The 26,991-nt window shown below is 34.5% G+C and overlaps 3 protein-coding genes across 3 annotated transcripts; 2 read left to right on the top strand and 1 right to left on the bottom strand.

Moving 5' to 3' along the window:
• Positions 1-4,285: 4,285 nt before the first annotated feature.
• LOC133880530 (proline-rich protein 4-like) lies at positions 4,286-6,474 on the top strand. Its single transcript, XM_062319481.1, has 2 exons — positions 4,286-4,445; positions 5,614-6,474. Exons 1-2 carry the CDS (start codon positions 4,355-4,357, stop codon positions 6,183-6,185), a joined length of 663 nt encoding a protein of 220 aa, XP_062175465.1. The 5' UTR covers positions 4,286-4,354; the 3' UTR covers positions 6,186-6,474.
• A 2,921-nt stretch (positions 6,475-9,395) lies between these two features.
• LOC133879257 (extensin-like) lies at positions 9,396-10,893 on the top strand. The gene is made up of 2 exons (XM_062317787.1): positions 9,396-9,489; positions 10,157-10,893. The coding sequence occupies exons 1-2, from the start codon at positions 9,396-9,398 to the stop codon at positions 10,891-10,893; spliced, it is 831 nt and encodes a 276-aa protein (XP_062173771.1).
• A 1,503-nt stretch (positions 10,894-12,396) lies between these two features.
• LOC133880657 (CSC1-like protein At3g54510) lies at positions 12,397-25,846 on the bottom strand. The gene is made up of 10 exons (XM_062319638.1): positions 25,513-25,846; positions 24,151-24,291; positions 22,210-22,273; positions 21,761-21,973; positions 20,515-20,709; positions 18,191-18,489; positions 16,353-16,632; positions 15,805-16,083; positions 14,641-14,874; positions 12,397-12,699 (listed from the first exon to the last, which is right to left on the bottom strand). The coding sequence occupies exons 1-10, from the start codon at positions 25,794-25,796 to the stop codon at positions 12,544-12,546; spliced, it is 2,145 nt and encodes a 714-aa protein (XP_062175622.1). The 5' UTR covers positions 25,797-25,846; the 3' UTR covers positions 12,397-12,543.
• Positions 25,847-26,991: the final 1,145 nt, after the last annotated feature.

Genomic DNA, 26,991 nt, shown 5'->3' with positions numbered 1-26,991 from the left:
CAACCACATTTCTTATTAAGAATCTCTATCAAATGGTTGATTCTATGATTTACGTCCCATAATAGTATGGCCATTTTGTTTATAATAAATTTACTATAGTTATCTCTTTCTTATTTTGGATAATTATAATAAAAATTGTAGTATCTTAAACATTTTGGGTAGATTTCTCAGCAATTTTGTTGTCCATGTTACTAGTAATTATGGGATTAGGATCCTTTACAAATTCAAATAAATTTTAGATTCTCAAATTATATGAATTTAGCTCATTTTTACATCGAACGGGGTAAAAAAGTTACATATTAAAAATATGACATGTTATCAAGGCAATAAAATTTAAAACAAAAAATCCAAAATGTTTTTTTTCTTTTCTTTTGAAGAAACGCTTCTTCTTTATTAAACAAAAATACAGTTTGTTGCTCAAGACTTTTATACGACATAAAGTGTAAGAACTTAATAAAAATATACTCAATTCTCATTATTAACATATCATATGCATTTTTAATATGTAGCATTTTTCATGCCGTTTGATGCATAAAATGACATAAATTCACATAATTTGAAAATCTGTAATATTTTTTTTAAAAAAAATTATAGAGAATCTTGATCGCTAATTATGATAACAAATGTAAAAGAGTCTATAGAAGGCCGAGTAATGCTACATGTCATACACATGTCCCTCTTGTGTCCCTCTAAAAATGAGGTGGCTTTTAAAATCACCATTGAGCTTGTGATTGATCAAAATTGAATTTTGATCACATGGTGATTTTAAAAGCCACATCATTTTTAGAGGGACACAAAAGGGACATGGGTATGACGTTTAGAATTACTCATAGAAGGCCTATCTACTCAAAGCTCAAATAACTTGTTTTCGTGCTTTTGTGACAATATGGACAACAACTTAGTAGACTAAATTCAAACATTTTGGTTCTTCTAGCCGGCAGAATTTATGACATATATAATACGACATTTATAGGTACAACTCCTAAGTTCCTAACCCATCTGCCTCCATGTATCAAGAACCCTTTTTTCTTGGTTGCCAGTGGATCCTACTTCCTTTTAATTAATATGATCACGATTGTACAATTTAATGATATTGGACCCTCCTTTTTTTCTTTTTTCTTTTTTCTTTTTTTTAAACAACGGAGAGGTATTACTGTGCATTGATCGCTTGAATTGCTAGGGACCAGCAATAGGCTTGATTGACGAGATAAATTGTAAGATTTATCTTTCGTAAGAGACCTATATTCCCCCACCAACACACATATATATCATTTATTATATTTAATAATAAATTGTATGTACGGTATGGTAATTTAATTATATTAAATTACCTAATAGAATCAATAAATTGATATCAAATCAATTTATAATTAATTATTCCTTGATGGGAGAAACAATTACGGTGTATGCCAATTTAGAAGGTTCCTGACTTAGACTATAAATAAACAGTCTGTGTACGCCATCAGTATGACAATTCAATAAGGCATAAGTTAAAAGATACTTCAAATTATAATTTTGTTTTCAGAACTTCGTGAAAACGCTTAAGCAAAGATGGTTAGAGGTTAACACTGAATCTTGTCTTTTATTTTCCGCTGCTTATTAGTTTAGTATAATAATATTCGTTTATGCTAACACGTGGTATCATAGCAACATTTATGCTATTTTGCTCAGCATTAAGTTTGGGTTGAATCCGCTAAATTCTCTGTGAATAAAGTCTGCCTATGTTATTGTTCACGTATAGTTGAAAAACTATGAAACTTTGATATGGGCATTTTTTCCATTGACATATACTGTTCATTATGATAAAAACATATTTTGCTGTGAAATTTGATATGGGTATTTTTCCATAACAACTTGTTTTGTCGTGAAACCACCCTGTCACCATCGGGTGAAAACTCCTCACATTCAGCACCGGCATTCATTGGCAAAAGGCTGCATTAGGGTGTGCGGGTTTTGCCGTATACAGTAGGTGCCGGCCCTCTTCGTGGCCGGCATCGTTCAGTGTGAGGAGAGATCACTTCTGTTATGAGCCTGAATATTTGGTGGTAGGATTTGTAATGAAATAATAATAAAAGTAATAATTTGATGCTTCAAGGGGTCAATCCCTCATTTTCACTCAAACACACGGTAAGGAATGAACCTTTGGATAATTTTCTGGTTATCTTCATTAATCTGAAAATACTGAATTAAATATAAGAGACAATCTAAATTAACTAACTATTCACTAACCCATTACATAATAACTACCCACTAACCCATTACATAACCCCTTCATTACATAATAACCGCTAAACTACCCACTAAGATCTGGCCCACTACTCGGCCCATGTCTACCGGCCACTACCCTTTAGCTAGAACACTCCACTTCACACGTTCTACACACACACACGTCTTCCGCACATAGTCATAACAACCATGCCCATAACAGCTTCCTAGCGGCCTCTCCCCGTCACTGCGATTGGCTGCCCTTGTGGGGCGATTGGTAGCCCTTGTGGGGCGCCTGGATCTTGGACAAATGGCAACGTGGGTCGCCGTGTCTTCTGAGTAACGGCCCTTTGTGGCCGTTGCATGAGGTGGCAGCATGGAAGGGCGGTCGGTGCAATGAGGAAGAAGAAGGACGCAACCGCGCAGGGTTTCAAAAAAAAAAATTGGGTCAAAAGTTCTTTTTTCCAGGTTAAAAGGGTTGGGCATCGAGTAGGGTTTAAAATGCATTAGTCTGAAATATTTTCGAGTCAAAGGCTTCCTTTTCCATGTTAAAGGGTTGGGCATTGGGTAAGGTTTAAAACCCATTAGCCCAACATGTCATTAAGTGGGTTGATCAATTCGGGTCAGTCCAATACAAAAACCAGATCCGATTACGTGGACCGACCCGATTGGGTCAGTCCAATACAGTAGCCTGCCTGATATAAAGGTTGAACTATTAGCCCATTCGGTTTTTTTAAATTAAAATAAAACTGGGTGTATGTGGAGATTAAAACTTTGGACCTTTAAGTCCATAAAGTGTCAAGCTTTAAACCATTAAGATATGCTAGGTTTTAGATTTCCATATTAAAGTTTTATTCTAGTTATAATTACATTGTTGAGTAATAAAATAATTGTTTCTTTAATGCATGAACTTTGGAATATATTTAATTGTTTAATTTATATTATTTAAATATAAATAGCTTGATGCCTACACATAAGAACAATTAACAATACCATATATACTAGTGTATGTTTACGGTACTATCCAAAAATACAATGTCTAGAAAAAGATATAATATTTGTTTATGCTAACATATATAAATAAGTAAAATGGCACCAAAAAAATCAAATTTAATTAGCTCTCATTTGTTTTTTTCTAAAAAATAAAAAATTAAAGGATAAATATAAAATCAATCAACTTAATTATACCGATTTGTAATAACTAATAAGCTCCCTAAAATTTAAAAAGTTACTTAAAACTCTAAGTAGTAAACATAACTTACTGCCTTGGACCTCCGTAAATTTTCAACCGAAAGAAGAAAACCATTAAAATGCTACATCAAGTCATCAATAACAACAATAATTCGACATGTTTCACTTCTAACCATATATATATATATATATAGAGAGAGAGAGAGAGAGAGAGAGAGAGAATAAAAAACTAAGAGAGGGTCGGGTCGGGTCGATGCCATTTTGATGTTGAATGTATGTGGTTGTTGGGAGAGCTAATTAAGCTCATTAAATGAAGAAAACGATGTCTGGGCAGCAAATTCGGCGGCAATACTCTCACTATCTTTTTATATGGTCCATAAACTTCGTACGATGCATGGAGGCATGAAAGGCCCTCCATTAATTAACAGGGATCTAATGGTCATTAGCAGACTCTAAAATTATGTGAATTTATGTCTTTATTTGTATTAAATTACTTGAAAAATATCATTTATTAAAAGTGTAACGTGTTATCGAGGCAATTGAAAATAATTTTTTTCTCAAAAAGTTTCTTCCTCACTTTATAATAAATGCTTCTTTTAAAAAAAAAATCAAAAAACAACTTTTTAATAAGTTGAATGCCATCTTTCATTCATAGCATGTCACCTTTTTAATAAGTGGTATTTTTCAAACCATTTATTGCAAAAAAGGGCCTTAATTCATGGAATTTTAGAATTTTCTATATCTTTAAAATTGCATGAATCCATTAATTAGTGCAGCTAGCGAGCGTAGGTGAACCGATTAAACAGCTAGCTTCACTGATTAATTAGCTCACGTATATACAATATAAGAAGAAGGCCGATGGGACTCAAATTAAGTCACTCAAGCAATATTGACACAAATTGCAGAAGTTTATAGCTTTAAACTGTGTCAACTGGTGGCATAAGGAGAGGGGTTGAGCATGGGGGCTAAGTCCATATGCCAAGGGGCTCTTCTGAGCTTCTTGGTGTGCTGCTTGTTTGCTGTGAGCTGCCATGGCGACGCCACTTCAGGTACATTTGTTCTCAAAACACACAACAAGGCCAGGCCATATTCTGTTCACCTATTAGCCTAGCTATTAGGGTTTGCTTCCTCTTGCTTGTTTAAACACTTTGACTAGCACGTAGCTACTAGTTGTTCATCCACTAATGTTACTTTTCACACTCGTTTCACATTGTCTGACATGACGTATTTTAAGTATCTTTCAATTTGTTTAAAATACATCACGAGCCTGTTTGGGAATTGCGTTAAAGCACTAGCAGCAGTTTTCCTTCGATTTTTCTTAAATTTAGATAATCCAACTACTTTTTGATTCATTCTTTAAATACACTCCAGAATAGCTTATCTTATTATTTAGAGTAATGATTCACTACCACCTAAATATACAATTTTTCGCCATCTTGCATATGTGGCAAGGTGGTCCCTCACCTTAATTTATTTTTAAAAAATAAAAAAATTCAAAAAGTAGTGGGGGACCACCTTGCCACATAGGTAAGGTGGTGAAAAGTTGTATCTTTAGGTGGCAGTGAATCATTATTCTATTATTTATATATACCATTTAAATAGTTTTTCAAATCAATGTTAGGAGAAAGAGAGAAAGTAAAAATCATTTTTTTTTTTTGATAAAATAAAAATACAGGAAGCTATAAAGTGCTTCCCTAAATTTTGGACAGCATTGTAGCTTTCCCTTGGTATAGGGAAAGGAAGTAGAATCTACGCATGTGGGTTTTTGTAGATTTTCCTTAGATTTAAGGAAAGGGCTCGGATTTAGAAAGTCTGCTACTAGTACTCTTAAGAAGCTTAAAAAGTATTTTTAATACATAAAGAGTTATACCAAACAATGGGTCCGTTTGGTTAAAAAACTTAATAGCGCTTGTTTTACTTTTTTGCTCTAAAAAAGCTCAAAACTGTGTTTTGAAGAGCTTGAAAATGAGATTTTTTCTTAAAAGCTCTTTTAATCTTTTTCTATAGGCAAAAGCTCTATTTTCTAACGTAATCACAAACAGACTCCACGTCAACTGTTATGAAATGAATGTGAAGAATATCATTATTCGAGACTTTAACATTGACATTAATTTAACATCCTTGCATATGGTCATATGAAATAATTCTCATTCTTGCATCATATAAAACTAAGAATGATCAAGTCACACCCTGATCTTGTGTTATGTGTTTGTGCAGATCTCAGCTCAGAAGAGAAATTTTATTTCAAGAAACATCTTCCACATGCCCCATACTATAAGAAACCATTTCCACCATTCAAGAAGCATCTTCTACCACCAATTCCTGTTTTCAAGAAACCACTTCCATACAAGCATCCTATTTTCAAGAAGCCATTTCCACCAAAAGTTCCAATATTCAAAAAGCCGCTTCCACCACCAATTCCAATTTTTAAGAAACCACTTCCACCACCTATTCCAGTTTTTGAGAAGCCGCTTCCACCACCGATTCCGGTTATCAAGAAACCACTTCCATACAAGCATCCTATTTTCAAGAAGCCATTTCCACCAAAAATTCCAATTTTCAAAAAGCCATTACCACCACCAATTCCAATCTTCGAGAAGCCACTTCCACCACCTATTCCAGAATTTAAGAAGCCGCTTCTTCCACCAATTCCAGATTTCAAAAAGCCATTTCCTCACCATCCATTTTTCAAGAAACCACTTCTCCATCCAATTCCATTTCATAAGAAGCCATTTGTGCCCCCACTCCCACTTCACAAACCTATCATCAAGAAGCCTTATATTCCTTAGAAAAAAGGATTGCTTTAGTACTACTGCTGCAATAAATTAAGTGATTGAAGACTGAAGAGTGGAACTATATATGGTTACACCCTAAGTCGATAGTAATCACAAAAGTAAATAGGTTATACACCATAATCCAAACCTATAAGCTTATAGGTTATGGTGTATAACCCATTAGATTATGGTGTACAACCTAAATAGTTTATCTAATCCCAATATATTGTATTTGTATCAAGATCTCATTTATTGTACTTATCTTCTCAACAAGTGATATCAATCTTGATGGTGGTTATTGTTATTTTGGCATTAAATGCATAAAACTAACCCATATTTGTCCTCTCAAATTAAACCACGATGTGAACGGCCTAAGAACCATGGAAGTCCCATGGATCTTTCTAAGCTATCCCGAAAGCTATATCATTCGGTACATTTCAGTTTTAGTTGAAATTAGACTCATTAGGATTGAAACACATGTCGCTTGTGTCTTATTATAGGACACATGTCTCAATTCCAACAGATCAAACTTCAACTAGAACTAGCTAAACCCAAGTCAAATCTATTTAAGAATTTATAATAACCAATGTGTCTCCTAAGCAAACTGGCCATAATATTTTAATTAAGGGCACGTTTGATACGTGAAATGGTTATTCTATTAGTAAAAAATAAATAGCTATTACTAAGAATGAAAGAATATGGAATGAAATAACTATTCATATTCCGTAGTTTGGTGATATGCATATGCTCATAATGGAATTGTACTAAAATTACTAAAATATCCAAAATATATACTAAAATAATAATAATAATACTTAAAAAGAAATACCTAGAAAAATTCTTTGGTGGCCGAACACCCCAAAGGGTGACAGAACCATGAGATGGTCGCACCATCCTCAACGCCCTACCACTTTACGGCCGTCATAAATTATTTATACAACGATTGTCGATCGACAATGCTGCCATATATCTTTGCCTATAAAGATATTCCTTGCATCGATGCAACCTCAAGCATAAGCTTCCAAAGTGGCAATAGTGAAAAATAATAATAATATTCTAACACTATTCCGTAAGGGTTTAAATTCTCCTTTAATAAGTGAGACCCAACACGTAGAATATTTAATTAAAATAAAAATTGAATAACGAAAAGATAAGGTTCAAACTCAAAACCTTTGTTTAGATACTATATTAAATCATCATTTAAAAAAAAAATAATGAATTTAATCATTTAAATTAATATTTTAACCATTTAATTAATATTCTAACATTTTCATTCACGTGTGTACTCAAAGTCCCCCGTAATAAGTAAGGCCCAAGACATGAAATATTTAATTAAAATAAAATGTTCATAACGAACACAAGGTTCGAACTCAAGACATTTTTTCTGATATATATATATATATAACAAGTTTACAACAACATTAACACTTTGCAACTATTATTTGTAATCCTTCTTCCTATTCCTCTTGGTCCGCTACCAAGGTTTCAAGGAGAGCTACGCTTCTCATCATTGTTAAATTTGTTAAGGAAGCATTTTCACTTCTCTTTCATTTTTTTTTCTTATGTAAGAATTAAGAGTGGTAAAGGCCCTCATTGATCCCTCTCCTTTTTCCTGGGTTGTTATTTTGAAGAAAAAAAAAACAAACTTTGCAAACTGTTCCATGAGAAAAATATGAACAACCTCATTAAGCAAAGAACAACTCCAAATTAGGATATCAATGTAACAACAGGCAAACCAAGGGGAATCATATATATAAAGAAAAGAAGTTGACATATTGGCGAACAGTTTTGACTTGGGTATAGTTATAGTTAAAACTAATATTTGGTTTTTGGCATAATAATAATAATAATAATAAAAGACTAGACTAAAAAATAACCCAAAATACAAAGAAGGAAGTTGAACATGTCGGATCCGAATTCTCAGCAATTTGTTATAATTTAGACAATAAATGTGTGAGAACTCCTATGAGCCTCACTTGTCCGAATATGAGGACGGGCTATCTGAGACCTGTTCGGCAAGTAGGTCCATATATAAGAATTCTCTCGCATTTACTATCCGAATTACTAATAATCTAGACAACAAAATTATTAATAATTTCTAGCCAAATAAGTCAGCACCAAAACAATCACAAGCAACTAAACGCAACCAAGAAACAAAAAGAGCTAATGCCTAATATGTAGCACTATCCGATAGACCTCAAGATCGATCCATGCATCCTCACCTATTGGAGAAGCTAGATCATGAAGATTGGAATTTAAACAAAGAGTATTTAACCCTATTCCTAATCTAGAAAGCACATGATTAGCTACATTTCTGGGCATACCCCAAGAAATTCTGGCATTCAACAGATCTGTTCCATTAAAACATCCAACTCAAAAGGTTAATTAAGCTTTTATTTGGAGAAGTTTTTATGATAATGAGTGTTTTATCATATATAGCATCATAGCAGAGATGTCCTGAATTCGAAATTCAAACCCTAACTCCACAGCTTACACCTTACTTTTCTTTTATTATTATTTTGAATGAATTAAAACTCTATAACCAAACACCAAAACAATACATCTCTCCAGTAAAAACTGGAACTCTTCCAAAAAGAAACTCTGACTCAGCTACATACTTAAAACAGTACTTAGTTTACACCCCACATTTTACGTGTTGGATCTTACTTGTACGTTGAGAAAGAGTTTGAACTAACACATGCGAAAAATGTTGAAGTTTTAATTAAATAATTAAATTTACTTTGTTTTATTAGCTTAAACTTTTGAGATAATTAAATAATACGTCAACCTAGCTAGCTAGCCCTATGCTGGGTGGAGAGCAAATTTATAGAGAATGAAAGAATGCCAAAAGACAATGCATATATATTAGAACGTGGTTGCCTGGTTGCATGGGGGATCGAGCTCATTCAGTGACGCAAATGGCATGCATATATATATTATCTGAGCAGCAAAATCGGCGGCACTGTCACTATCTTTGTATATGGTCCGATCCATGAACTTCGTACCATGCATCAAGGCATGAAGCCCTTAATTAGCCCAGCTACCGTAGGTGAACCGCTTAAACAGCTATGGCTTGCTTCAGTACTAACCTCACAATATATAAGAAGAAGGCCGATGGGACTCAAATTAATTAAGTCAGTACTCAAGCATATTGAAACAAATTAACTTCAGAAGTTTATAGCTTTAAACTGTTGATTAAGCTAGCTGTCATCTTCTGAGCTCAGTATGCGGACCAAGTCCATTTTCCATGGGGCTCTTCTGGGCTTCTTGCTGTGCTGCTTGTTTGCTTTGAGCTGCTATGGCGAGGCCACTTCTTCAGGTACATTTGTTCAGCTATTAGGGTTTGCTTCCTAGGTGGTCTTAAAGATTTTGACTACCAGCTACTAGTTGTTTAATAGCGGCTCAGGATTTGGCTTAGGTGCCGTAAAAACACTACACGAGATCTCTTATCTAGACCTGTTGATAAAACTACAAAAAATCTCTTACGACACCTAATCTAAATCCACTTGGTAGTAGCCACATGATGTTTTAGAGTAATGCTATTCTTTACACCTATTTCATGTTTTAAGTAACTTTTTTTTTTTTTTTTAAATGACCGACATAAAAAATCACTTAAAACACATGACCAGTCAGCGGCGGAACTAGGGCCCCCCTCCAAGCCCGCGCGCTCTTGCAAAAACTTCTGTCAAAAATGTAATTTTTTAGACACATTTTAAGTCTTGTATTTCAACTTTGGCCCCTAAAGAAAATTTTAGCACAGTTTAGTCCTCCTAAAATCAACTTTTTAGTTCCGCCCATGTGACTAGTGTGAAATGAATATGATAAATGGGTGTAAAAAGTAGGAATATTAGTGTTGATATTTTAACCTTGACATTTGCTCTTAACATTCTTGCATATGATATTATATGATAGCATTCTCATTCTTGTATCATATAAAGATTATGAATGAGTCCACCTGATCATGTGTTATGTGTTTGTTTGTGCAGGGCTCACTGTAACCAATGATGGAAAGCCTCACAATGAAGAATTCAAAGTGGCTGCAGTTCTCAACCCAGAAGAGAAATATTATTTCAAGAAACCTCTTCCACATGCCCCATACTTTCAGAAACCATTTCCACCCTTTAAGAAAAGATTTCCACCATTTCCACCACATGACCATATTTTCAAGAAACCATTTCCCCTACATATTCCAATTCTCAAGAAACCACTTCCACATGATCATGAGCATCATCATATTTTCAAGAAACCACTTCCCCCACATGATCATATTTTCAGGAAACCACTTCCCCCACATATTCCAATTCTCAAGAAACCACTTCCCCATCATGAGCATCATATTTTCAAGAAACCACTTCCACCACCACATAAGCATCATCATATTTTCAAGAAACCTCCACCACATGATAAGCATCACATTTTCAAGAAACCACTTCCACATGAGCATCATATTTTCAAGAAGCCACTTCCACCACATGATCATCATCACCATCATCATCATCATCATCACCATATTACAATTCTCAAGAAACCACTTCAACATGATCAGAATCCTATTTTCAAGAAGCCACTTCACCCAAAAGTTCTAGTTTTGGAAAAGTCATTATTACCACCACCAATTCCAGATTTCAAGAAACCACTTCTCCATCCAATTCCACTTCATAAGGAGCCACTTCTGCCCCCAATTCAAGTTCACAAACCAATCATCAAGAAACCCATTCCTTAGAGAAAAAAGGATTGCTTTTAGTTACTACTACTGTAATAAAGTGAGTGAAGAGTGGATATACTCAGTGATTAGTATATATTTCCCTTTATTTATCATATGATGCAGCTGTAATTATTATTTGGTTACTTTAAAATTATGAAAAAGTGAATTATGCTTACGAATATTGCTAGTACTTTCACTTTTACAATCAATCAACATTCATCGACACTAACTAATATTAGGCACCTAAAATTTCAATTCAAGGTAAATTGTAAGCTAACTTGGAAAGGAAATACAAAAATAAAAAGGGCAATAAACTCAAGAATCCAAGATTAATTTCCCATGTTTTGGAGTGATTTTTGGGGGGTAACAAGTTGCAATCCTGCATATTACACTTTCTTTCTTGGTAAAGATCTTATCTGTGACCAAGGAATCTCTTCTGCAACCTCGTCTGCAACCTCATTTGAACGTGGTTTGCGGATGGGTGAATCCACTTCCAAAATCAGCCCAGACAAAACAGCTCGTCTACAACCCCATTCAAATGGAGTTTGTAGATGAGTGTTCTGATTGCAAAATTGGCCAAGACAGAATGGCTTGTCTGCAATCTCGTTCAAGTGGGGTTTACAGACGAGCGGTTCTATTTGCTCGTTTGCAACCTCGTTAGAATGAAGTTGCAAACAAGCCATTGTTTGGGCTAATTTTACAAGCGAAACACCTCGTCTAATTTTTCAAACTCATTCAATTTTCAAGAAAACACTTTCACCAAAAATCCCATTTTTTAAGCTGTTGCCTCCACCCATTCCAATTTTCAAGAAGCCACTTCCATCAAAAATTCCAATTTTTGTGAAACCTTTTCCACTTCTGAAGCTACTTCCTCCTCCAATTCTTGATTTCAAAGAGGGGTCCGGATCCTCTACATTTGTCCGAATTTGAAAGAATTCGAGCAGATGATTTTGAGAGACTATTTATAGGACTTACCTGACCAGATAAGTGGTTGGACAACCCAATTTTTATTTGGTTAGGTGGGTCTCATAAGTGGTCTCTCACAATCACCTGCTCAAATTCTCTCAAATTCAAACAAATAATTGTAGAGGATCTTAATCCTTCAAAGAGCCACTTCTACCACCTTTTCCAGATTTTAAGAGGCCACTCCTTTCACCAATTCCAGTTTTTAATAAGCTAATTCCAACTGAGCTTCCTATTTTCAAGAAGCCTTTGCCTTCAATTCCAGTTTTCAAAAAACCACTTCCTCCACATCCCATTCTAAACAAACCACTTCCCCATCCAATTCTAGTTCACAAAAATCCACTTTTACCCCCACTCCCAGTTCACAAACCAATCATTAAGAAACATATTCCTTAGAAAAAATGATTGCTTTAGAACCCTGACTACAAAGGATTGCTTTACTACCACTATAATAAAGTGAGGACTGAAAAGTGGAAAGGGTGAAAAGTTACTATAAATAAAATAACTTCATAGCTGGTACAAAGAAGATTTCTTTTATTCACAGTTCTTTTTCTCTAGATCATTATTTTAGACGACTCTGCCACATACAAACTGAGAGTATTGGAAAAAATTAACGATCAGATAATTCAACATCATATGAAGAATCATAAAAGAATTTGCTCGAGTAGTGCATAGATGGGGAGAAATAAAAAGCTAGAACCATGATTATGATGAAGAAACCAATGGTTGTGTCGAGCTCGAATCCGATTCCAGGAAGTTTACAGGCCGCAAACAAGGCGAACAATATGCATTGATCACATTCTCATAGTTAACTTCCATCTGATCACTCTTCACATCAAGCTCATCGTTTTCAACAGCATTCTGACCATAAAGAACAAAAAATAACAGGTTTTTGGTGAAATATAACAAGTTTAAAATAACAATAACACTATGCAACTATTCCATGATTCAGGACTAAGGTATATGCCCTTAATAGCCCCGACTTATTGGGGAAGAATTCCTGCACACTATGATGGGTGACTTGAGCCATGAACTCATATGCTAGAAATTTCATGAATTATCCTTGTGAGGAATAACATGATAACATCAACCCTTGAAATGGCGATACCTGTATGTGAGTATGATCTGGCCAACTGCCTCTTGGAAGCTAGGGCATAATTGTAATAACATCAAATGAGGATATAAACAACCCCAGAAAGCAAAGAACAACTTAAAGTAGGATATCAAGGTAATGACAGGAAAACAAAGGGGAATCAGAAAATGATATAACACGCAAGCGAAATGGAATCATAACACATTACAATAAGATGAAGAAAATCATAAGGCTATGGAATAAGAAAATAGAAACAATGGATTTACGTGGTTCGGTCTATGACCTACGTCCACAGGTTCAAGCCCTAAAGGCTACATTTTGCTCTTATTCCTGGATAAAATTTACAATACAAAACGCTCCTATTTATAGGAGACTTGGAGTAGGTGAGGATAATACAAATATGGTCAGTAGAGATCAAATCAAATCAGATTTGAATACAATCAATTTGATTATAGAAGATTACAATCAAATCTCTGAAATCAAATCACATAATATAATATTCTAACAAACAAAATTTGCCAGCTAGAAAGAAGAGGTAGATCAAGTTTAGGACCAACAAAAAGAATTAACCCATATTTTTTGGTAATCAAAGAATTAACCTGTTAACACAGATTTTAAACATAAAAAAGGAAGTTGCACATACTGCAAACTGAGTAAGTGCTGTAATTATATCTGGTTTTTGACATCTTGTTTATTATATAACTATAAAAAAATGGGCATAAATACAGACAGAATTAGGAGACTACAAGAATTTCAAGGGCAAAAAGCACATGTGGTTATAGATAATATTTTCTATTAAAGTATCCGACCCAAAAGGTTCATGTGTTTTGGAAAGTATTTTGTGCTTTTAGTTTGAAAAAGTGTTTTGATGTGACATAAAGGTGACAATAGTTTTTAGAAGTGTTTTTTGATGGGTTATACATTTGGGATAATGTTTTCTATAGAGTAAACCTGTTTATTTTGAAAAACCCAAACAGATGTAGAGCCCTACTTGTGAGAAAAAAAAAAAAAAAAAAGTTAGTCTGCTGGCAGCCCCTCCTCCACTTAAGGTGGCCGTGTGGCCACCCTAATTTAAAAAAAAAAAAAATAAGTTAGCTCTTACCTCTGCAAAAGTTAAGCATCTGTTTGGTCAAAATATTCTTACAAGGGAAGAAGAATACAAATTTATAAAAGAGTGGTGTTTTGAGGAGTGTTTTGTATTTTGAGTTATCTGTTAATGTATCTGTTTTGAGAACAGAAAACAAAAATTAAGGGTTCAACTCAGACATGAATCACACCAAGTCCTAAACCTGACCAATTCCCTAAGAGTTTCTAAACTCATCTGGAAATATATTAGTTTCTGTCTATTCAATTGCAACATTTCCGATCCAACTACAGGCTAGAAAATCATGCTCTTTTAATACAGACATAACGCAATGTTGATTAAGATGTTGCTAATCAGACTTACACAAATCTTACCAAGTTATAGCTGCAGGAGGATGGACAAGATATATATGATTGACAGCAAAAGCACAGTACATAAGAAACAACTAACAAAACGAATGGCTTCTTGGCCTAGTGGTTGTGGGGTAAGCACTGTGAGACCTCAATTGGAGCAAGGACAAGAGTTCAAAAGATCAGTCAGTATGAAGTGAGAGGCTCTGTACTTACTGAGAAATCAGTTTATCCTCTTGCTGAAATATAGAGAGATAGTAAAGGACCAAATATACCTGGATAGAGTAATGATGGAATGAGGGTAGAAACCGTTTCTTGCAGTACTCATTAAACATCAAAGTGAACAAGAGGAGTGGAATAGTTGATATAGAAGCAGCTGGCTTTGCCTTCAGTCCAAAAAGACCAATCATCGTAATTTGCATAAGAATGATCGCAATGAGAATATAAAGATGAATGTATGGCCAGTATTGTCCACATGTGTCGTATACACTTTCATATACATCTTCAATCTGCAAATATTGTCATCAAAATCCTTGATATTTGTAACTTGGAGAACATAACCAAGTTAATACAACAAGATTATTGACTTTCTATGCATATATCAACCCTCCCAATGATAGAAGCAGATAGCAAAAGTTCCATGCATGGAAGTGTTGGAAAAGTTTGATTCAACTCAAGAAACAAATATTTCTACATAATAAACAACTAAATATGTCAAGACAGTTTAACCACCATACACAAATTTGAATAGTTTGTATGGAATTTCTAGCAAACTCTTTGACAACAAAATGACTATTCCATAAGGAACAACAGTTATTTAGTTATGACTGTATGCAGAACAGCGAATAAGGTATATCTTGCAGTAGCAGTATATAATGGCAACTTCTCCTTATATCTTTTTCTTTTTTTCCTAAAAAAAAAACGAAAAGAAGAATGCCCAGATTCACACCTGAAATTTAAAAGAGCAAAATGCCATGGGCACTGAAATGGCATCCAATTGCTAACACTTGCTAGATTCATATATATTTAGTTAAAAATATTTGCACAAGAAAGCTCATGTAATGGATGATTATTTTTTTTGGATGAAGAATTTTGTCATGACGAAGAAGCCTATATTGTTTATAAGGAGAAAAGTTCAAAACAAAAGTATGATTGCTGCTTGGTTTAAGGCAGATAATCAATTACTTATGAAGACTGGGACTAAAAGGGGTTTTTACCATGCCTAAACAACTCAAATGAAGTGGGAAGGACTAAAAAAAGTTAAAAAAATATTTCCTCTTCCTTTCTATCGCCATCTTATTTTGGCTGAGGTTTCAATGACTACTAACTTGACATTGTTAGTAATAATATGGCTTACGGGTGAAACAGTAGCCCAGAGAAGCAGCCAATTACATATAAAATAATACAGCTGGTTGATAAGAGAAAGTAAGAAATTCAACCTGGTTGATATAAACAACATAGCCTAGACAGAAGTAGCCAATAAGAAATGGAAGCAGCAACGGTGCGACAACTGCATATACCATACCAATCAGTACAGACAAGGAGACCATAGGAATAATTCTAAAGTGGGGTAGCGAATAAAGATAAGGATTTTTCTCCCCCCGACGGCCAAATGTATTTGATTTTATAACATCCCAAATAAGTAAGCCAGGCTGAAGAATCTCAAAAGAAAACCCTGAAAGCCCATCTGTCAAGATGTATGTAATGAAGAAATCTGCCTGAAACACAATATATTAGCTGTCAATCCTATAAGAACAATACAAAGACAAACCTACTAAAGAATCTGAATAATTTCCAGAGCTTCCAATTTTTATGCAAAATCTAAAACTAAATCAAAAAGACACATGTAAAATAAATTTTGTAGTTCATTTTACGACTCCCTTTTTATCACAGTTTCAGAAAACAACTTAAAACGACAGAAGATGTAATGAAAGACAAAGTGGAACATTATATGCCAATAAAATGAATGAAGGTTAACCAAGCTTACTTGAGAAGAGACAGAACTTGCCAAACGACTAGGAAAACTCTTGGGGTGAGTAAAAGATTCTCCAATTTCATCTAGTAAGGACCCCGATAACACGCTTAAAAAGAAAACATTTCCCACTAGAAAATAGAAAACCATGTTGCAAGCTTTAATCTCCTCCTTGCTCTTTGAGATACAACCGGCTAATTTAGCCATCCCAAGCATTGCAAAGGGGACGATGTATATGAATCCTTTGAGAATGACACTAGGAAGATAACCTGTCAAGATAGAGCTTAATCCTGGTCTGTTGCATAATAAATGTGTTAGAGAAAGTTACAGGACATATTATCTGATTCGAAAATCAGAAAACATCAAGACACACAAATAAATAAAAAGTTCAGATCTAAGGCATAGAAAGTTCATAAAAGGAACTGGAATACCTGACTCAACATTAATCTGTGTCCGTACTGATAATCAAAAAAATCAGATGACACACATTTCCACACTAAATAAGAGAACCACTTGTATCCTTGTTTTTAAGGACAAGACATATAGATAAGTCAGATCCGAATTACTTCTTGATTAAAGGACAAAAAAATGCACAAGAATTTGCCTTTTGAGACTATGTACAAAAGAACATATAATGAACTTAAGTAGACAAAATAAATAAATAAATCCTCCCATCTATTTAGATAAGATTTCTTTGATAATTGAAAGAACTTCTAGATTATTTCTTAACACATAAACTGAGGTCAAACCTCAGTCCATAAATCTAAAATTTTATAATCTTATGTAAGAGATTAAAAACAGCAAGCTAAACTACTTCAAGTGCCAAGCTATTAAATCTCTAAGTACTAAACCCATGAAGATCTGTGGTTATGGAGGAGATTCATAAAATTTGGATTTCAAATTGTTGTGAGGTTTTCTATCTTCCCTCTTAGTCTTTTCAACCTACTATGCATTGACAGCTAGAAAAGGTAAATATATGATGACAAAAGGTTTAACGTATTAAAGTAGAAGATCCAATATGAACGAACGGGAACAAGAATTCAAATAAAAAGGTAGACTACATCTGAGTTTTAGATGTAATTAGAAAAAGCACGTAAGATATCTGTGCATGCAGAAGAACTTCAACATACAGATCCATTCAAGTTCAATAAAAAAAAAAAAATGGGCAGTGGAAGAAGTTCTAAATTATTCCAAAAGAAGGTTCTAAAACTTGATGCTCAAAAATCATCCCGTTAGGCTATAAATCCATGTTCTTATTCTAGTACAGTTAAACAACCTGAACCATCAGTCAAGCTGCTGAACTACAACTATGCAGTCTGTGCTTATATCGAGACACTCTAAACTGTAATTAAATTCTCGGCGGCATCCTCCATCTTTCTTATATTTTCAGTTCTCTTCAACCTGCCTTTTATGTCGATTACTAAAAAAAAGAAATAATAATGTGATGGCCAAAAAGACGATTGACATTTGAAAGTGGAATAGGAGGTTGGTTATAAAAAGACAAGTTGAAGAATGAGGGATTCGAGATTTACATAAATAGAAAAACTTAGAGAAAATAATCTGAGCGTTTAAATTTAAATGAAAGATGGAAAAGACAGAAGTGGTTTGTGCATGTGCCTAATGTTACATCATGCATGCATTCACTCCTAATAAAGTTTACAGAGATTTGCCAACTCTGGTTATTTAGGTTCTTAATTTTTATGGGTCATGTCACATTATGAAGTACGAAAAATTTTCAGTGACTATCAAGTTGATTGTAGAAAAAATGAAATGAGGTTTTAAGCTCTAAGCAGAACAGATTCCACAAATATTACCTATCCCCAGAATAAGCACACCAAGAACAGAGTCCTTACATCAACTGTACAGCCATGGCCGGAGGAAACCATTTCTTTAGTTTCTCAAATTTGGCAATCCCTTGAACAGCAGTGACCGGGATAGCAAAGAAAATTGTAAGAAGCGATGCTGAAAGAACAACTCCAATTTTGTAAAGTGGCAGTATCCTAAAGGGAATCACCAAACTCCTCCATGATACATCCCTTGGCTCTGGAGCCATTTCAGTGATCCACAGAAGTGGATTTGAGTGCTGCTGAGATTGGGCAGCTAGTGCAGCACCCGAACGAGACTTGAATATAACGAAGGCAACAGGTAACACCTACAAGAATGGAAGAACTCAGGCTATGTAAAATTGATGCATCTTCAGAAAGACAAAATGTAACTAGTCCCAAATCATCTTAGTTATAAAGAGGGTTTGTGAGTTCCTCCAACAGCTTTTGCTTTCTGTCACTTGGGTGCTGGTGATTTTATCACTTGACGACTCAAAAAGACATTTCATGATGGATTGGTTTAGCCTGTTCTACAGTCTCCTGTTACTGAAAGTTCATCTTTGATTTTAAACACCCCAGAAAGAAAAGACCCCTTAATAGGGTAAACATCAAGTGATTTGGGATCCAGTGATTCACCAAGAATATGGTCTCCTGCATGTGAGGCTGGTTTCGGTTGATGCTAGACCACTAGAAAATTTAGGAGCTGGAGATGATTTAAGCAAAGGACATTCACAATGCAGTTATACTCTTAAAACTACATAGGTTAAACAAAGCTGTCTAAACTTCATATCACACAGTACACAATCCAATAGGTAAATTTTTCTTTTGCATGTTTAGATAAATTTTGTAAGTATTCACTTGTTCCTACTAAATGATTGGGGTGTCTTTGAAAAAATCATATGAATGCTGCTTTAGCAAGTTTCTCAAATGAACCTTACGATTATAACTACTGCCACTATACTACTACAGTCGCCATAGCAACATCACCATCACAGTATAGCACCATCAGCATTGGCTTTCCTCTACTGCCTTTCCACAACTATCACCAGCACTACTGCTGCACAACCACCTAAGTGAAACTCTTAAATCCTAAGTCTACCATATCCCTCTATCAAGCTCAAGCAATCCCCTAGAAGCTTTACCTAAGTGGCCCGAGTCTAGTCAAATGCGTTCTGAGCACCTATTCAACCAAAAGGTTAAAATAGCTTATGTGTTTATACCACTGGCGTTCCCAATTTCCCACTTGGCCACTTCAAAATTTAGTGAAAGAAAGATATATCAATAATCCTTTACCTAATATACTCATAGTTTTGTGCTTATCAAGGAATCCACAACTATCTAACGTAGCAAAAACAAAAGATCATAAACAATCAATTTAATTATAGCGGGTGTAGCAGATGATTAGTTTTATTTCTGCTTGACAAACCAGAAATAAAGTGACTTGTGCTTTACCTAAAACATTCACTTTAGTCTACTTATCAAGTACTCCACAAGTATCTAAGCTTGACAAACCAGAGGCCATTGACAATTATATTTACTTATAAGGAGTTCAACAGAAGCTTGATTTTTATCACAAGTAAAATGACTCTAGGAAACACCAAAAAAAAAAAATGTTAATTGAGGCAACAAATTCAGATTCCAGAAAAGAGGCAGCAGCCCATTGTAGAAAAAATAAATAAATTACATCTTCAAAGAGACTTACCCATTACTTGTACAATGTTATTTGATATGTCTCCATTTTTCTAGTAAATTTATTAGAGACAGCTCTGCAGGGGGGGGGGGGGGGGGGGGGTGTGGAGGGGGGTTCTTTGAGCAACGCTTCACACACTTTTCCTTTCTGTCTTTTTTTTTTTTTTTTTTTTTTTTTTTTTTGGGTAAGTTACACACACTCGGTGGATTTTGAACCTAACTCCCTCTCCATTCCATTCTTATAAGAATAGGAAATGCTATTTAAGCCGGACCTCATTGGCATCCTCCACACTTTTCTGAATCAAAGTGTAGAAAAGTAAGGAGAGCAAAGAAACTTATCCAAATGGCTTAACTGAGAGAGTTCTACAAATACAAACTGTACCGATGCTAAAACGCATTAGGGATTAAGCGCAAATACCAGACGTATTTAAACAGAAAAGTACAGGACGTAGTTATATACATAACAAGACTTAAGCAGCTAAATCAACAGTACACACCACAAAACTTTTTACTTGTAGTTTCAAAGCAAAAAAAAAAAGCGCTCGGAATCTCATCATTGGTTAAAAAGACATTTATCTAGCCATTATCCAAATGTTCAGACCAATTTAAATGCCCTCATCACCCGTGCTAGAGTAAATCATAACTATTGCCACCAACATAATTACCTTTTCATTAATCACAATCTCATGCTGTAACTGGCGTATCTTTTCACAAAATACTTGAAGCCTTTCCTCTTGCAAGGATATCTTCAAAGAATCTTCTCGAGCTGCATCAAAGAGCAAAGGTTCTCTCTTATGTTTGTTAGCCGTAGGCCTCTCTCTTAAGACCTCTATCTTCCTTGCAATAGATTCTGCCTGGCTCTACATTTAATAATATCAGTAAGAGGTGTCCATTACAAACAACATAAAACTGAAAGGAAGGATATCTCAAGTGGGGCTATGATAATAAGGATGTTCATGGAATTTAATAGCTTTTCTTGAAGATTCCATAAATCATGTTGAAAATTTTAATGCACTAATGATAAAAGCTTACTATTGTTGTGAGACACCACATCATTTTATGCGTAACCACTGATTCAAACTTGTTATTTTACTTCTTTCGTTATCACTTAAAAATTTGCCCATGAAAAATAAAATTAAACAACACATTAGCCAATTCTGCGGGACCGAAACTTAAATATAATTAGAAAGGTTATTCTTAAACAAAGCAAACACTCATGCAAACAAGGATAGAGCTTATTGTCTCCAAGGAGTAGCTCAATCAGCTGGAAACCGCGCCTCATAAAGCGGTGGTCACTAGTTCGAATTCCCCCTCCCCCCTCTTGTGTGGACGTGTCAAAAAAAAAAAGGTAGAGCTTATTGTCCAGCTCTACGCTAATGTTCATGAATAAGAGGAAAAAAAATCCTATACGTGAAAATAAGTTTAAAAAGTCTCTCACTTCTCACACCTCTTAGGCCAATGTTCAATTGAATATAATTAACAGGTAACTGCAGGATGACATAAGTGCCAACAGAATTAATCAGCTGAAGAAAATAAACACTTGACTTTAATATTCTAGGGCATTTATTTTAAGTATCTCCATCATATCCACACTCAGTAAAAACTCGAGCATCCCCAAAAGAACCCAAAACAATTTAGATATTGTTTTCATGAAAATAATTGTTGTCATAACGTCCCCAACAACCAACCAGCAATGGTTGTTACTCGTCTGTTGAGATCCTACTATTCCAAAACTTTATACGTATTAATAAAACTATCCTTAAGGCAAAATAAGAAGTACAACCATAAATGGAAACTATAGATCCACATGAATTGAGCTGTAGGGCTTATGGAATGACAAGGGCAAATACTGATGCAGTAAATTATGTGGACATTGCAAGAATTAGCAGTTTCAAACTATTCAAACCTTACCAATAACTCCTCAAGATCTTTTCCATAGTATAGCATTTGATATGAATGATAAGTGTATGGATGATGCTTAGAAAAGAAGTGATCAACAGAACACCCACGAGCCTTGTGTTCAGGGCAAAATGGAATTTCCTGAACTAGAATAGTAAACTGGTCAGGTCTATGCCTTGTCTTCTGAAGTTGTTGAATCCTTTTAACCAAAATCTCATTATACTCCTGCAGATAAAAAAAAAAAAAAAAAATGGAGGATGTAAACTTCTCTGAATTTTGAAATTAAAAAACCAACAAACTATTCCAATAGTCAACATTACAACTCTGATTTGTCTGTACAGGATAAAAGGAGTGAGAGTTGCTTATGCAGCAACTGTCGCACCAGAATTCCTCCACTAAGAACATATCATTTCAGAGTGACTATTAAACATATAGGTAGACATCTAACTGCACAAACTCACCTCATATAGCAGGTATAATCCATAGAAAGATATCAACCATAAGCATGAAAAATGTACCCAAAGCCTGTGGATTGGAATAGGAAGAAACTCTGTAAGCAACTTTGCTTTTAATGTTGTCAGTTCAGCTTATATGATATGTTGTGCTGAATCAAAGAATGTACTTAACACCAAGGAAACAATCTGTACAAGTATGATAAACAGTTGTATTTTTCATAGTTGTATATGCATATATTTATGCATGTATACTTATCAAAAATATTTATGCATGTATACAGCATACATATATATGTTATCAAATAAAACAGTGAGGCAGCTTCTTTGGTACTAAATATGCAATTACTATTTTTTCTTTCTTGAGCTAAAACCATGTGTGTTAGTAAATTCATATATAATCTGAAACACAGGTCTTGCTCTGGATTCTCACTAAGCAAATTTTACCTGCGGAATCACTCCCCAGATATGGATAGATAGCTAAAAAATATACCAAATTCTACAGGTCAGATCTATGTTAAATCATTGATGATATCGAATTCTCACTTAATGACTATGAGTTATTCTTTCAAAATTAAAAGTCTGAAATACAAACTTCAGGATTGAAGGTATGCTTTTCTTGTTTTTCTGTTTCAATAAAGGAACATATCATTATTAAATCAAGAGAGAGAGAGAGAGAGAGAGAGAGAGAGAGAGAGAGAGAGAGATTAGATCAGTCTAAACAACGGAATATCTTGTGATGAGTTTGCTCTTCTCTTCTAGATGGTACGGACCTGTCATACAAGAACCATAAGTCCTAACATCTTTGCTAACTCCTCAGCATCTTCCTTCAGATGCCGAGTGAAAAGAAAGTTGCAAAACTGAAACGTTTTGATGCATACCCAAGAATTATTTATATAGTTCATAATGCTATTCATAGGTTTCAGTCTTCAATATCGCAGAGGCAACAACTATCCATAGCGTTCAGTCTTCAGCATCTGCAGAAGCAACAACACCCTCTAATATATGATCGCCTCATTCAGCCCAGGGAATGAGTTTGCCACTAGACTATTTCACTAATAGGATGATGAGATCTCCCAAGTAGGTCATACGTTGACCTCAATGATGAAGGGTTAGCAGTCCTCAATCAACAAAAGAGGGGGCAAAAAAGTGAGTTGGGATGAGCTGAAGAGCAGAGGTAGTGGACTGCTATTAAGCATGGCAATAAGGAATTCTTCATCCAAATGCTTCACTATGGTAGTTTAGATTTCAGCAAAAGCCTATTATTACTAGTCTTGCCTCTGATTAGGCCCCAGATTCATTAATTGTCTTGTCATCATAAATTATAATGATAACAGATAGCAAAGGATGATCAGAATTACTCTTGAAATTTGCATTCAGACTATTTCATCTACTGGAAAATGGCAATACCTCATGCACCAGTAATAGTGGTTTCCTAAAAAAAATAAAAAATTGTCTGCCTGAGCGTATAGGTCAACAATAGCCAAATGTTGCACTACGCGAAGATGTAATTTGGTCCATTTTAGGAGCAAAAGGTTACAAAAAATTTCATCTAACATTAGAAGTGTCAAAACATCATTTAGTAAATTATCCAATCCTTATTTTAAGTCAATCTTAGAAAATCATCTACATATCCAGCATTACATCCACTGGTTATTTTCCTTTTTTTTCTCAAGACATATATACATAGAAATGTACATGCATATCAAAATGCTATTCTGGAGCATAGAATTAAATTAAAAAGGAAAAAAAAAAAAAAAAAAAAAGTTGCATCCAACATAGTAGGATCAACAGCCATAGTTGACGGTTCATCGATTATAGATTTCGAACTGAAATCTAGAAAAACAAACAAAACAAAACAAACCTAGGAAATGATGTTGCAAGATGTGCACCTTCTACTTCTTGTGGTTCTTTGTAATGGTTTTACAAGCAAGGTTAAGAGAGTCTCACCTGTTAGAACCTCGACTAATGTTAGATATTGTAAAAGAATCCATGGAATAATAGCTCCGATATGGGGCATCCTGGCCACTGTAATTGACTGGGAGAAGCACCACCAATCCAACTAGAGAGCATACAACAAAAAATTTGATACTGCAAAATGAGCACATTTAGAATAAATGACAAGCTAAGAGAATCATTCTCATGTAAAATTTGGAAAACTTCCAGAGTGTGCAAAGCATTGTTGATATTCTAAATCATTTCATACACCATTACAAAAATATCATTGCACTAATAATTTCTTAGAACTAACTGCATTCATTTCTCCAATGTTTGGGATGACAACATTTGGCCAAGACACACATCATAAAACTGAAAATGTAGATTAAAATCTAATTATGGTACTCAAGATTCAACAAGTTTTCTGAAAAATGAATCATATTTACATTTCAATATTGGAAAACAACACAGAAGTTCAAACTTTAGATATGAACATGGTGAAATATTCATGATAAAGCCATTTATCAGCATTCTGTGATTCAAACTACGAGTATGGAGCATAAGACAGAAATAGCTGATGACTAATTGAAGGAAATCCATTTAAAATGTAAGCTTTTTTTCTTCTTAAAATAAAAGCAACAGACAGAGAGATTGTCATTATAACTCGAATGATTTGGGAAACTCCCTGAAAGATTCATTAACCTTTAATTTATGCAGCATCAATTGAGGCCTCATTAGTTCAGTAAACCAACCAATTTTGTGACGGTGATTTATGCCCACCTAAGTTCATAGACTGACCATCTCGAACAGACAAATTGAACTCACCAATCATTTGCAAAACATTGGATAGACAGGTTTTCAATGGAAGAATCCAACAACCCAAGTACTAAAAAAATAAACTTTGGACTCCATTTCTTTCAATATATATATTCATTTGTGGTTTCAAGTTTCAACCTTGACTAACAAAACTTTGGAAAGATTTAACCATATTTGCGCTATACTCCAAAAGTACTAGCCAAAATTATAGTCGAAGCTCTTTAAAATCACTTATATAGTATAATCTCTCCAAATAAATTAACCAATATAGGACTTGACACTCTTCATAGTCTATCCAGCCAACATAGGACTAAACTTTCACAATTTGGGGTATCATAAAAACTTTTCCTATAAAATTGTTAAAGAACTCTTTAAATTAACAATTTTTTCTCATTTACTTGACATAATTACACCTTAACAGAAAGATAAATCCACTGAAGTCCATGGAATTCTACAAAACTATGATGGTATTCCCACAATGTTCTAACACAAGCCAAGGAATAGTAACTGGGAGAGTTCACGTAAAGAAACAGAAGAACTTTAAAAAAAAAAACTGACCCGAATTTGAAGAGTCTGATGATGACAAGAGCGTCAAGGCCGCCAGTTTCGAGGATTTCGTCTTCAGTGACACGAAAAGCACGTGAAATCCAAGAAACGGAAGGGAGGAAGCGACGGAAAGTGAGGGAGTGATGGAAGTGAATGTGGTGGCGTTTCGAGAGACGACGGGCATAGTAGATGGGAGCGGTTGAGGGCTGCTTCTTGAAGATGGAGAAGAGGGATAGAACTATGAAGGCCAAGCCTACGTTAATGGCCGCCGAAGCAAACAGGCTATGAGGATTCATTTTCAGACACACACACACGAACACAGAGAGAGACAGAGTGAGAGCGAAACAGAGACCTATGTACGGCAAACTAGTGAAACAGAGAGAGAGAGAGAGAGAGAGAGAGAGAGAGAGAGAGGATGCCACCTTTGGTGGTACGTGGCAAGGGGGCATGCGAGGACTACGTTGGGCAAGCTTAACTGGTTTGCCAGACAAGGCTAAATATTTTTTGTCTTTTTTTTTTTCTCTTCTTTTGCTTTTTAAATAATTATTTTTCTACGTATCCGGCTATTTTGCTATACGAATTGCTAGTAATTTATTTGCTTGAATAGGTCTTAATTAGCCCATCTTTTGTTCGGACAAATAAACCCATATAATTTTTAATTTTTTTTCATATTTACTGTTTATATTGCTAACAATTTTTACAATAACTTATTAGAGATTTGAATCCTTATTTCCCTCACCCAATAGGCCTCTACAATATTAAAATTAGAGAAACATAAAGTTTTCTTTTCTCCTTAAGAACATTGTTGATTGGACAAATTTTTCTTATTCGGAAAAATTCTTTTGATTCAATCTATCAAATTGACATATATTTTTAGTGTATGTATTTTCGCATATATTTTTAATAGAATTAATGGAACATTTGATTCTAAAAAATACATCCCTCTTAGGCTGAAAGCAAGCTACTACTCTCCTCACCGGTCACCACTAAGTCCTCCGAGCTGGTCCCCGCAATATGATAATCGCTTGCGACATATATCAATTATATAGACTAAACTAATGAAATTTCTTCTTAAATTTTCAAAATGTATGTTAACTGCAACCTATTTTATAATGTCTAAGGGTCTGTTTGGGTTTACGATTTCAAAAAATGCGATTTAAAAATAATAATTTTTAAAATGTGCGATTTAAAAAAATGAATTTTAAAAACACAGTTTGGCCTTTAAAATCGCAAATTAACCTTTAAGATTATGCATTTCCAAAAAAACACCACTCGCAATTTTTAAAAAATACAATTTTCAAGCGATTCATTTTATGTGATATAGTTTAAAATCACACTTTTTATTTAGGAAATTGCAATCACAAACGCACCATAAATTAGAGACAGCACCACTACATTAGAATTACCTACTTGTTTATTTTGGCAAGTTATAGAGTTTGAGTAATAATAAATGTAAGACTCATATTTTCTTTATGTTTCTCTAAAATTGAT

Source organism: Alnus glutinosa, chromosome 10, assembly GCF_958979055.1.
Source record: "Alnus glutinosa chromosome 10, dhAlnGlut1.1, whole genome shotgun sequence".
In the NCBI taxonomy this organism is placed as follows: Eukaryota; Viridiplantae; Streptophyta; class Magnoliopsida; order Fagales; family Betulaceae; genus Alnus; species Alnus glutinosa.
The sequence above is the reverse complement of the archived record's forward strand: the minus strand, read 5'-3'. Positions and strand labels throughout refer to the sequence as shown.

Excerpts from the sequence above, each read along its gene's own strand:
- LOC133880530 (XM_062319481.1), top strand. The coding sequence starts at position 4,355 with ATGGGGGCTAAGTCCATATGCCAAGGGGCTCTTCTGAGCTTCTTGGTG. Across the intron at positions 4,446-5,613 it reads CCATGGCGACGCCACTTCAG|ATCTCAGCTCAGAAGAGAAA; the intron begins GTACATTTGTTC and ends GTGTTTGTGCAG.
- LOC133879257 (XM_062317787.1), top strand. The coding sequence starts at position 9,396 with ATGCGGACCAAGTCCATTTTCCATGGGGCTCTTCTGGGCTTCTTGCTG. Across the intron at positions 9,490-10,156 it reads TGGCGAGGCCACTTCTTCAG|GGCTCACTGTAACCAATGAT; the intron begins GTACATTTGTTC and ends TTGTTTGTGCAG.
- LOC133880657 (XM_062319638.1), bottom strand. The coding sequence starts at position 25,796 with ATGAATCCTCATAGCCTGTTTGCTTCGGCGGCCATTAACGTAGGCTTG. Across the intron at positions 20,710-21,760 it reads AAGATCTTGAGGAGTTATTG|AGCCAGGCAGAATCTATTGC; the intron begins GTAAGGTTTGAA and ends TATTAAATGTAG. Across the intron at positions 18,490-20,514 it reads AGATTGTGATTAATGAAAAG|GTGTTACCTGTTGCCTTCGT; the intron begins GTAATTATGTTG and ends CCATTCTTGTAG.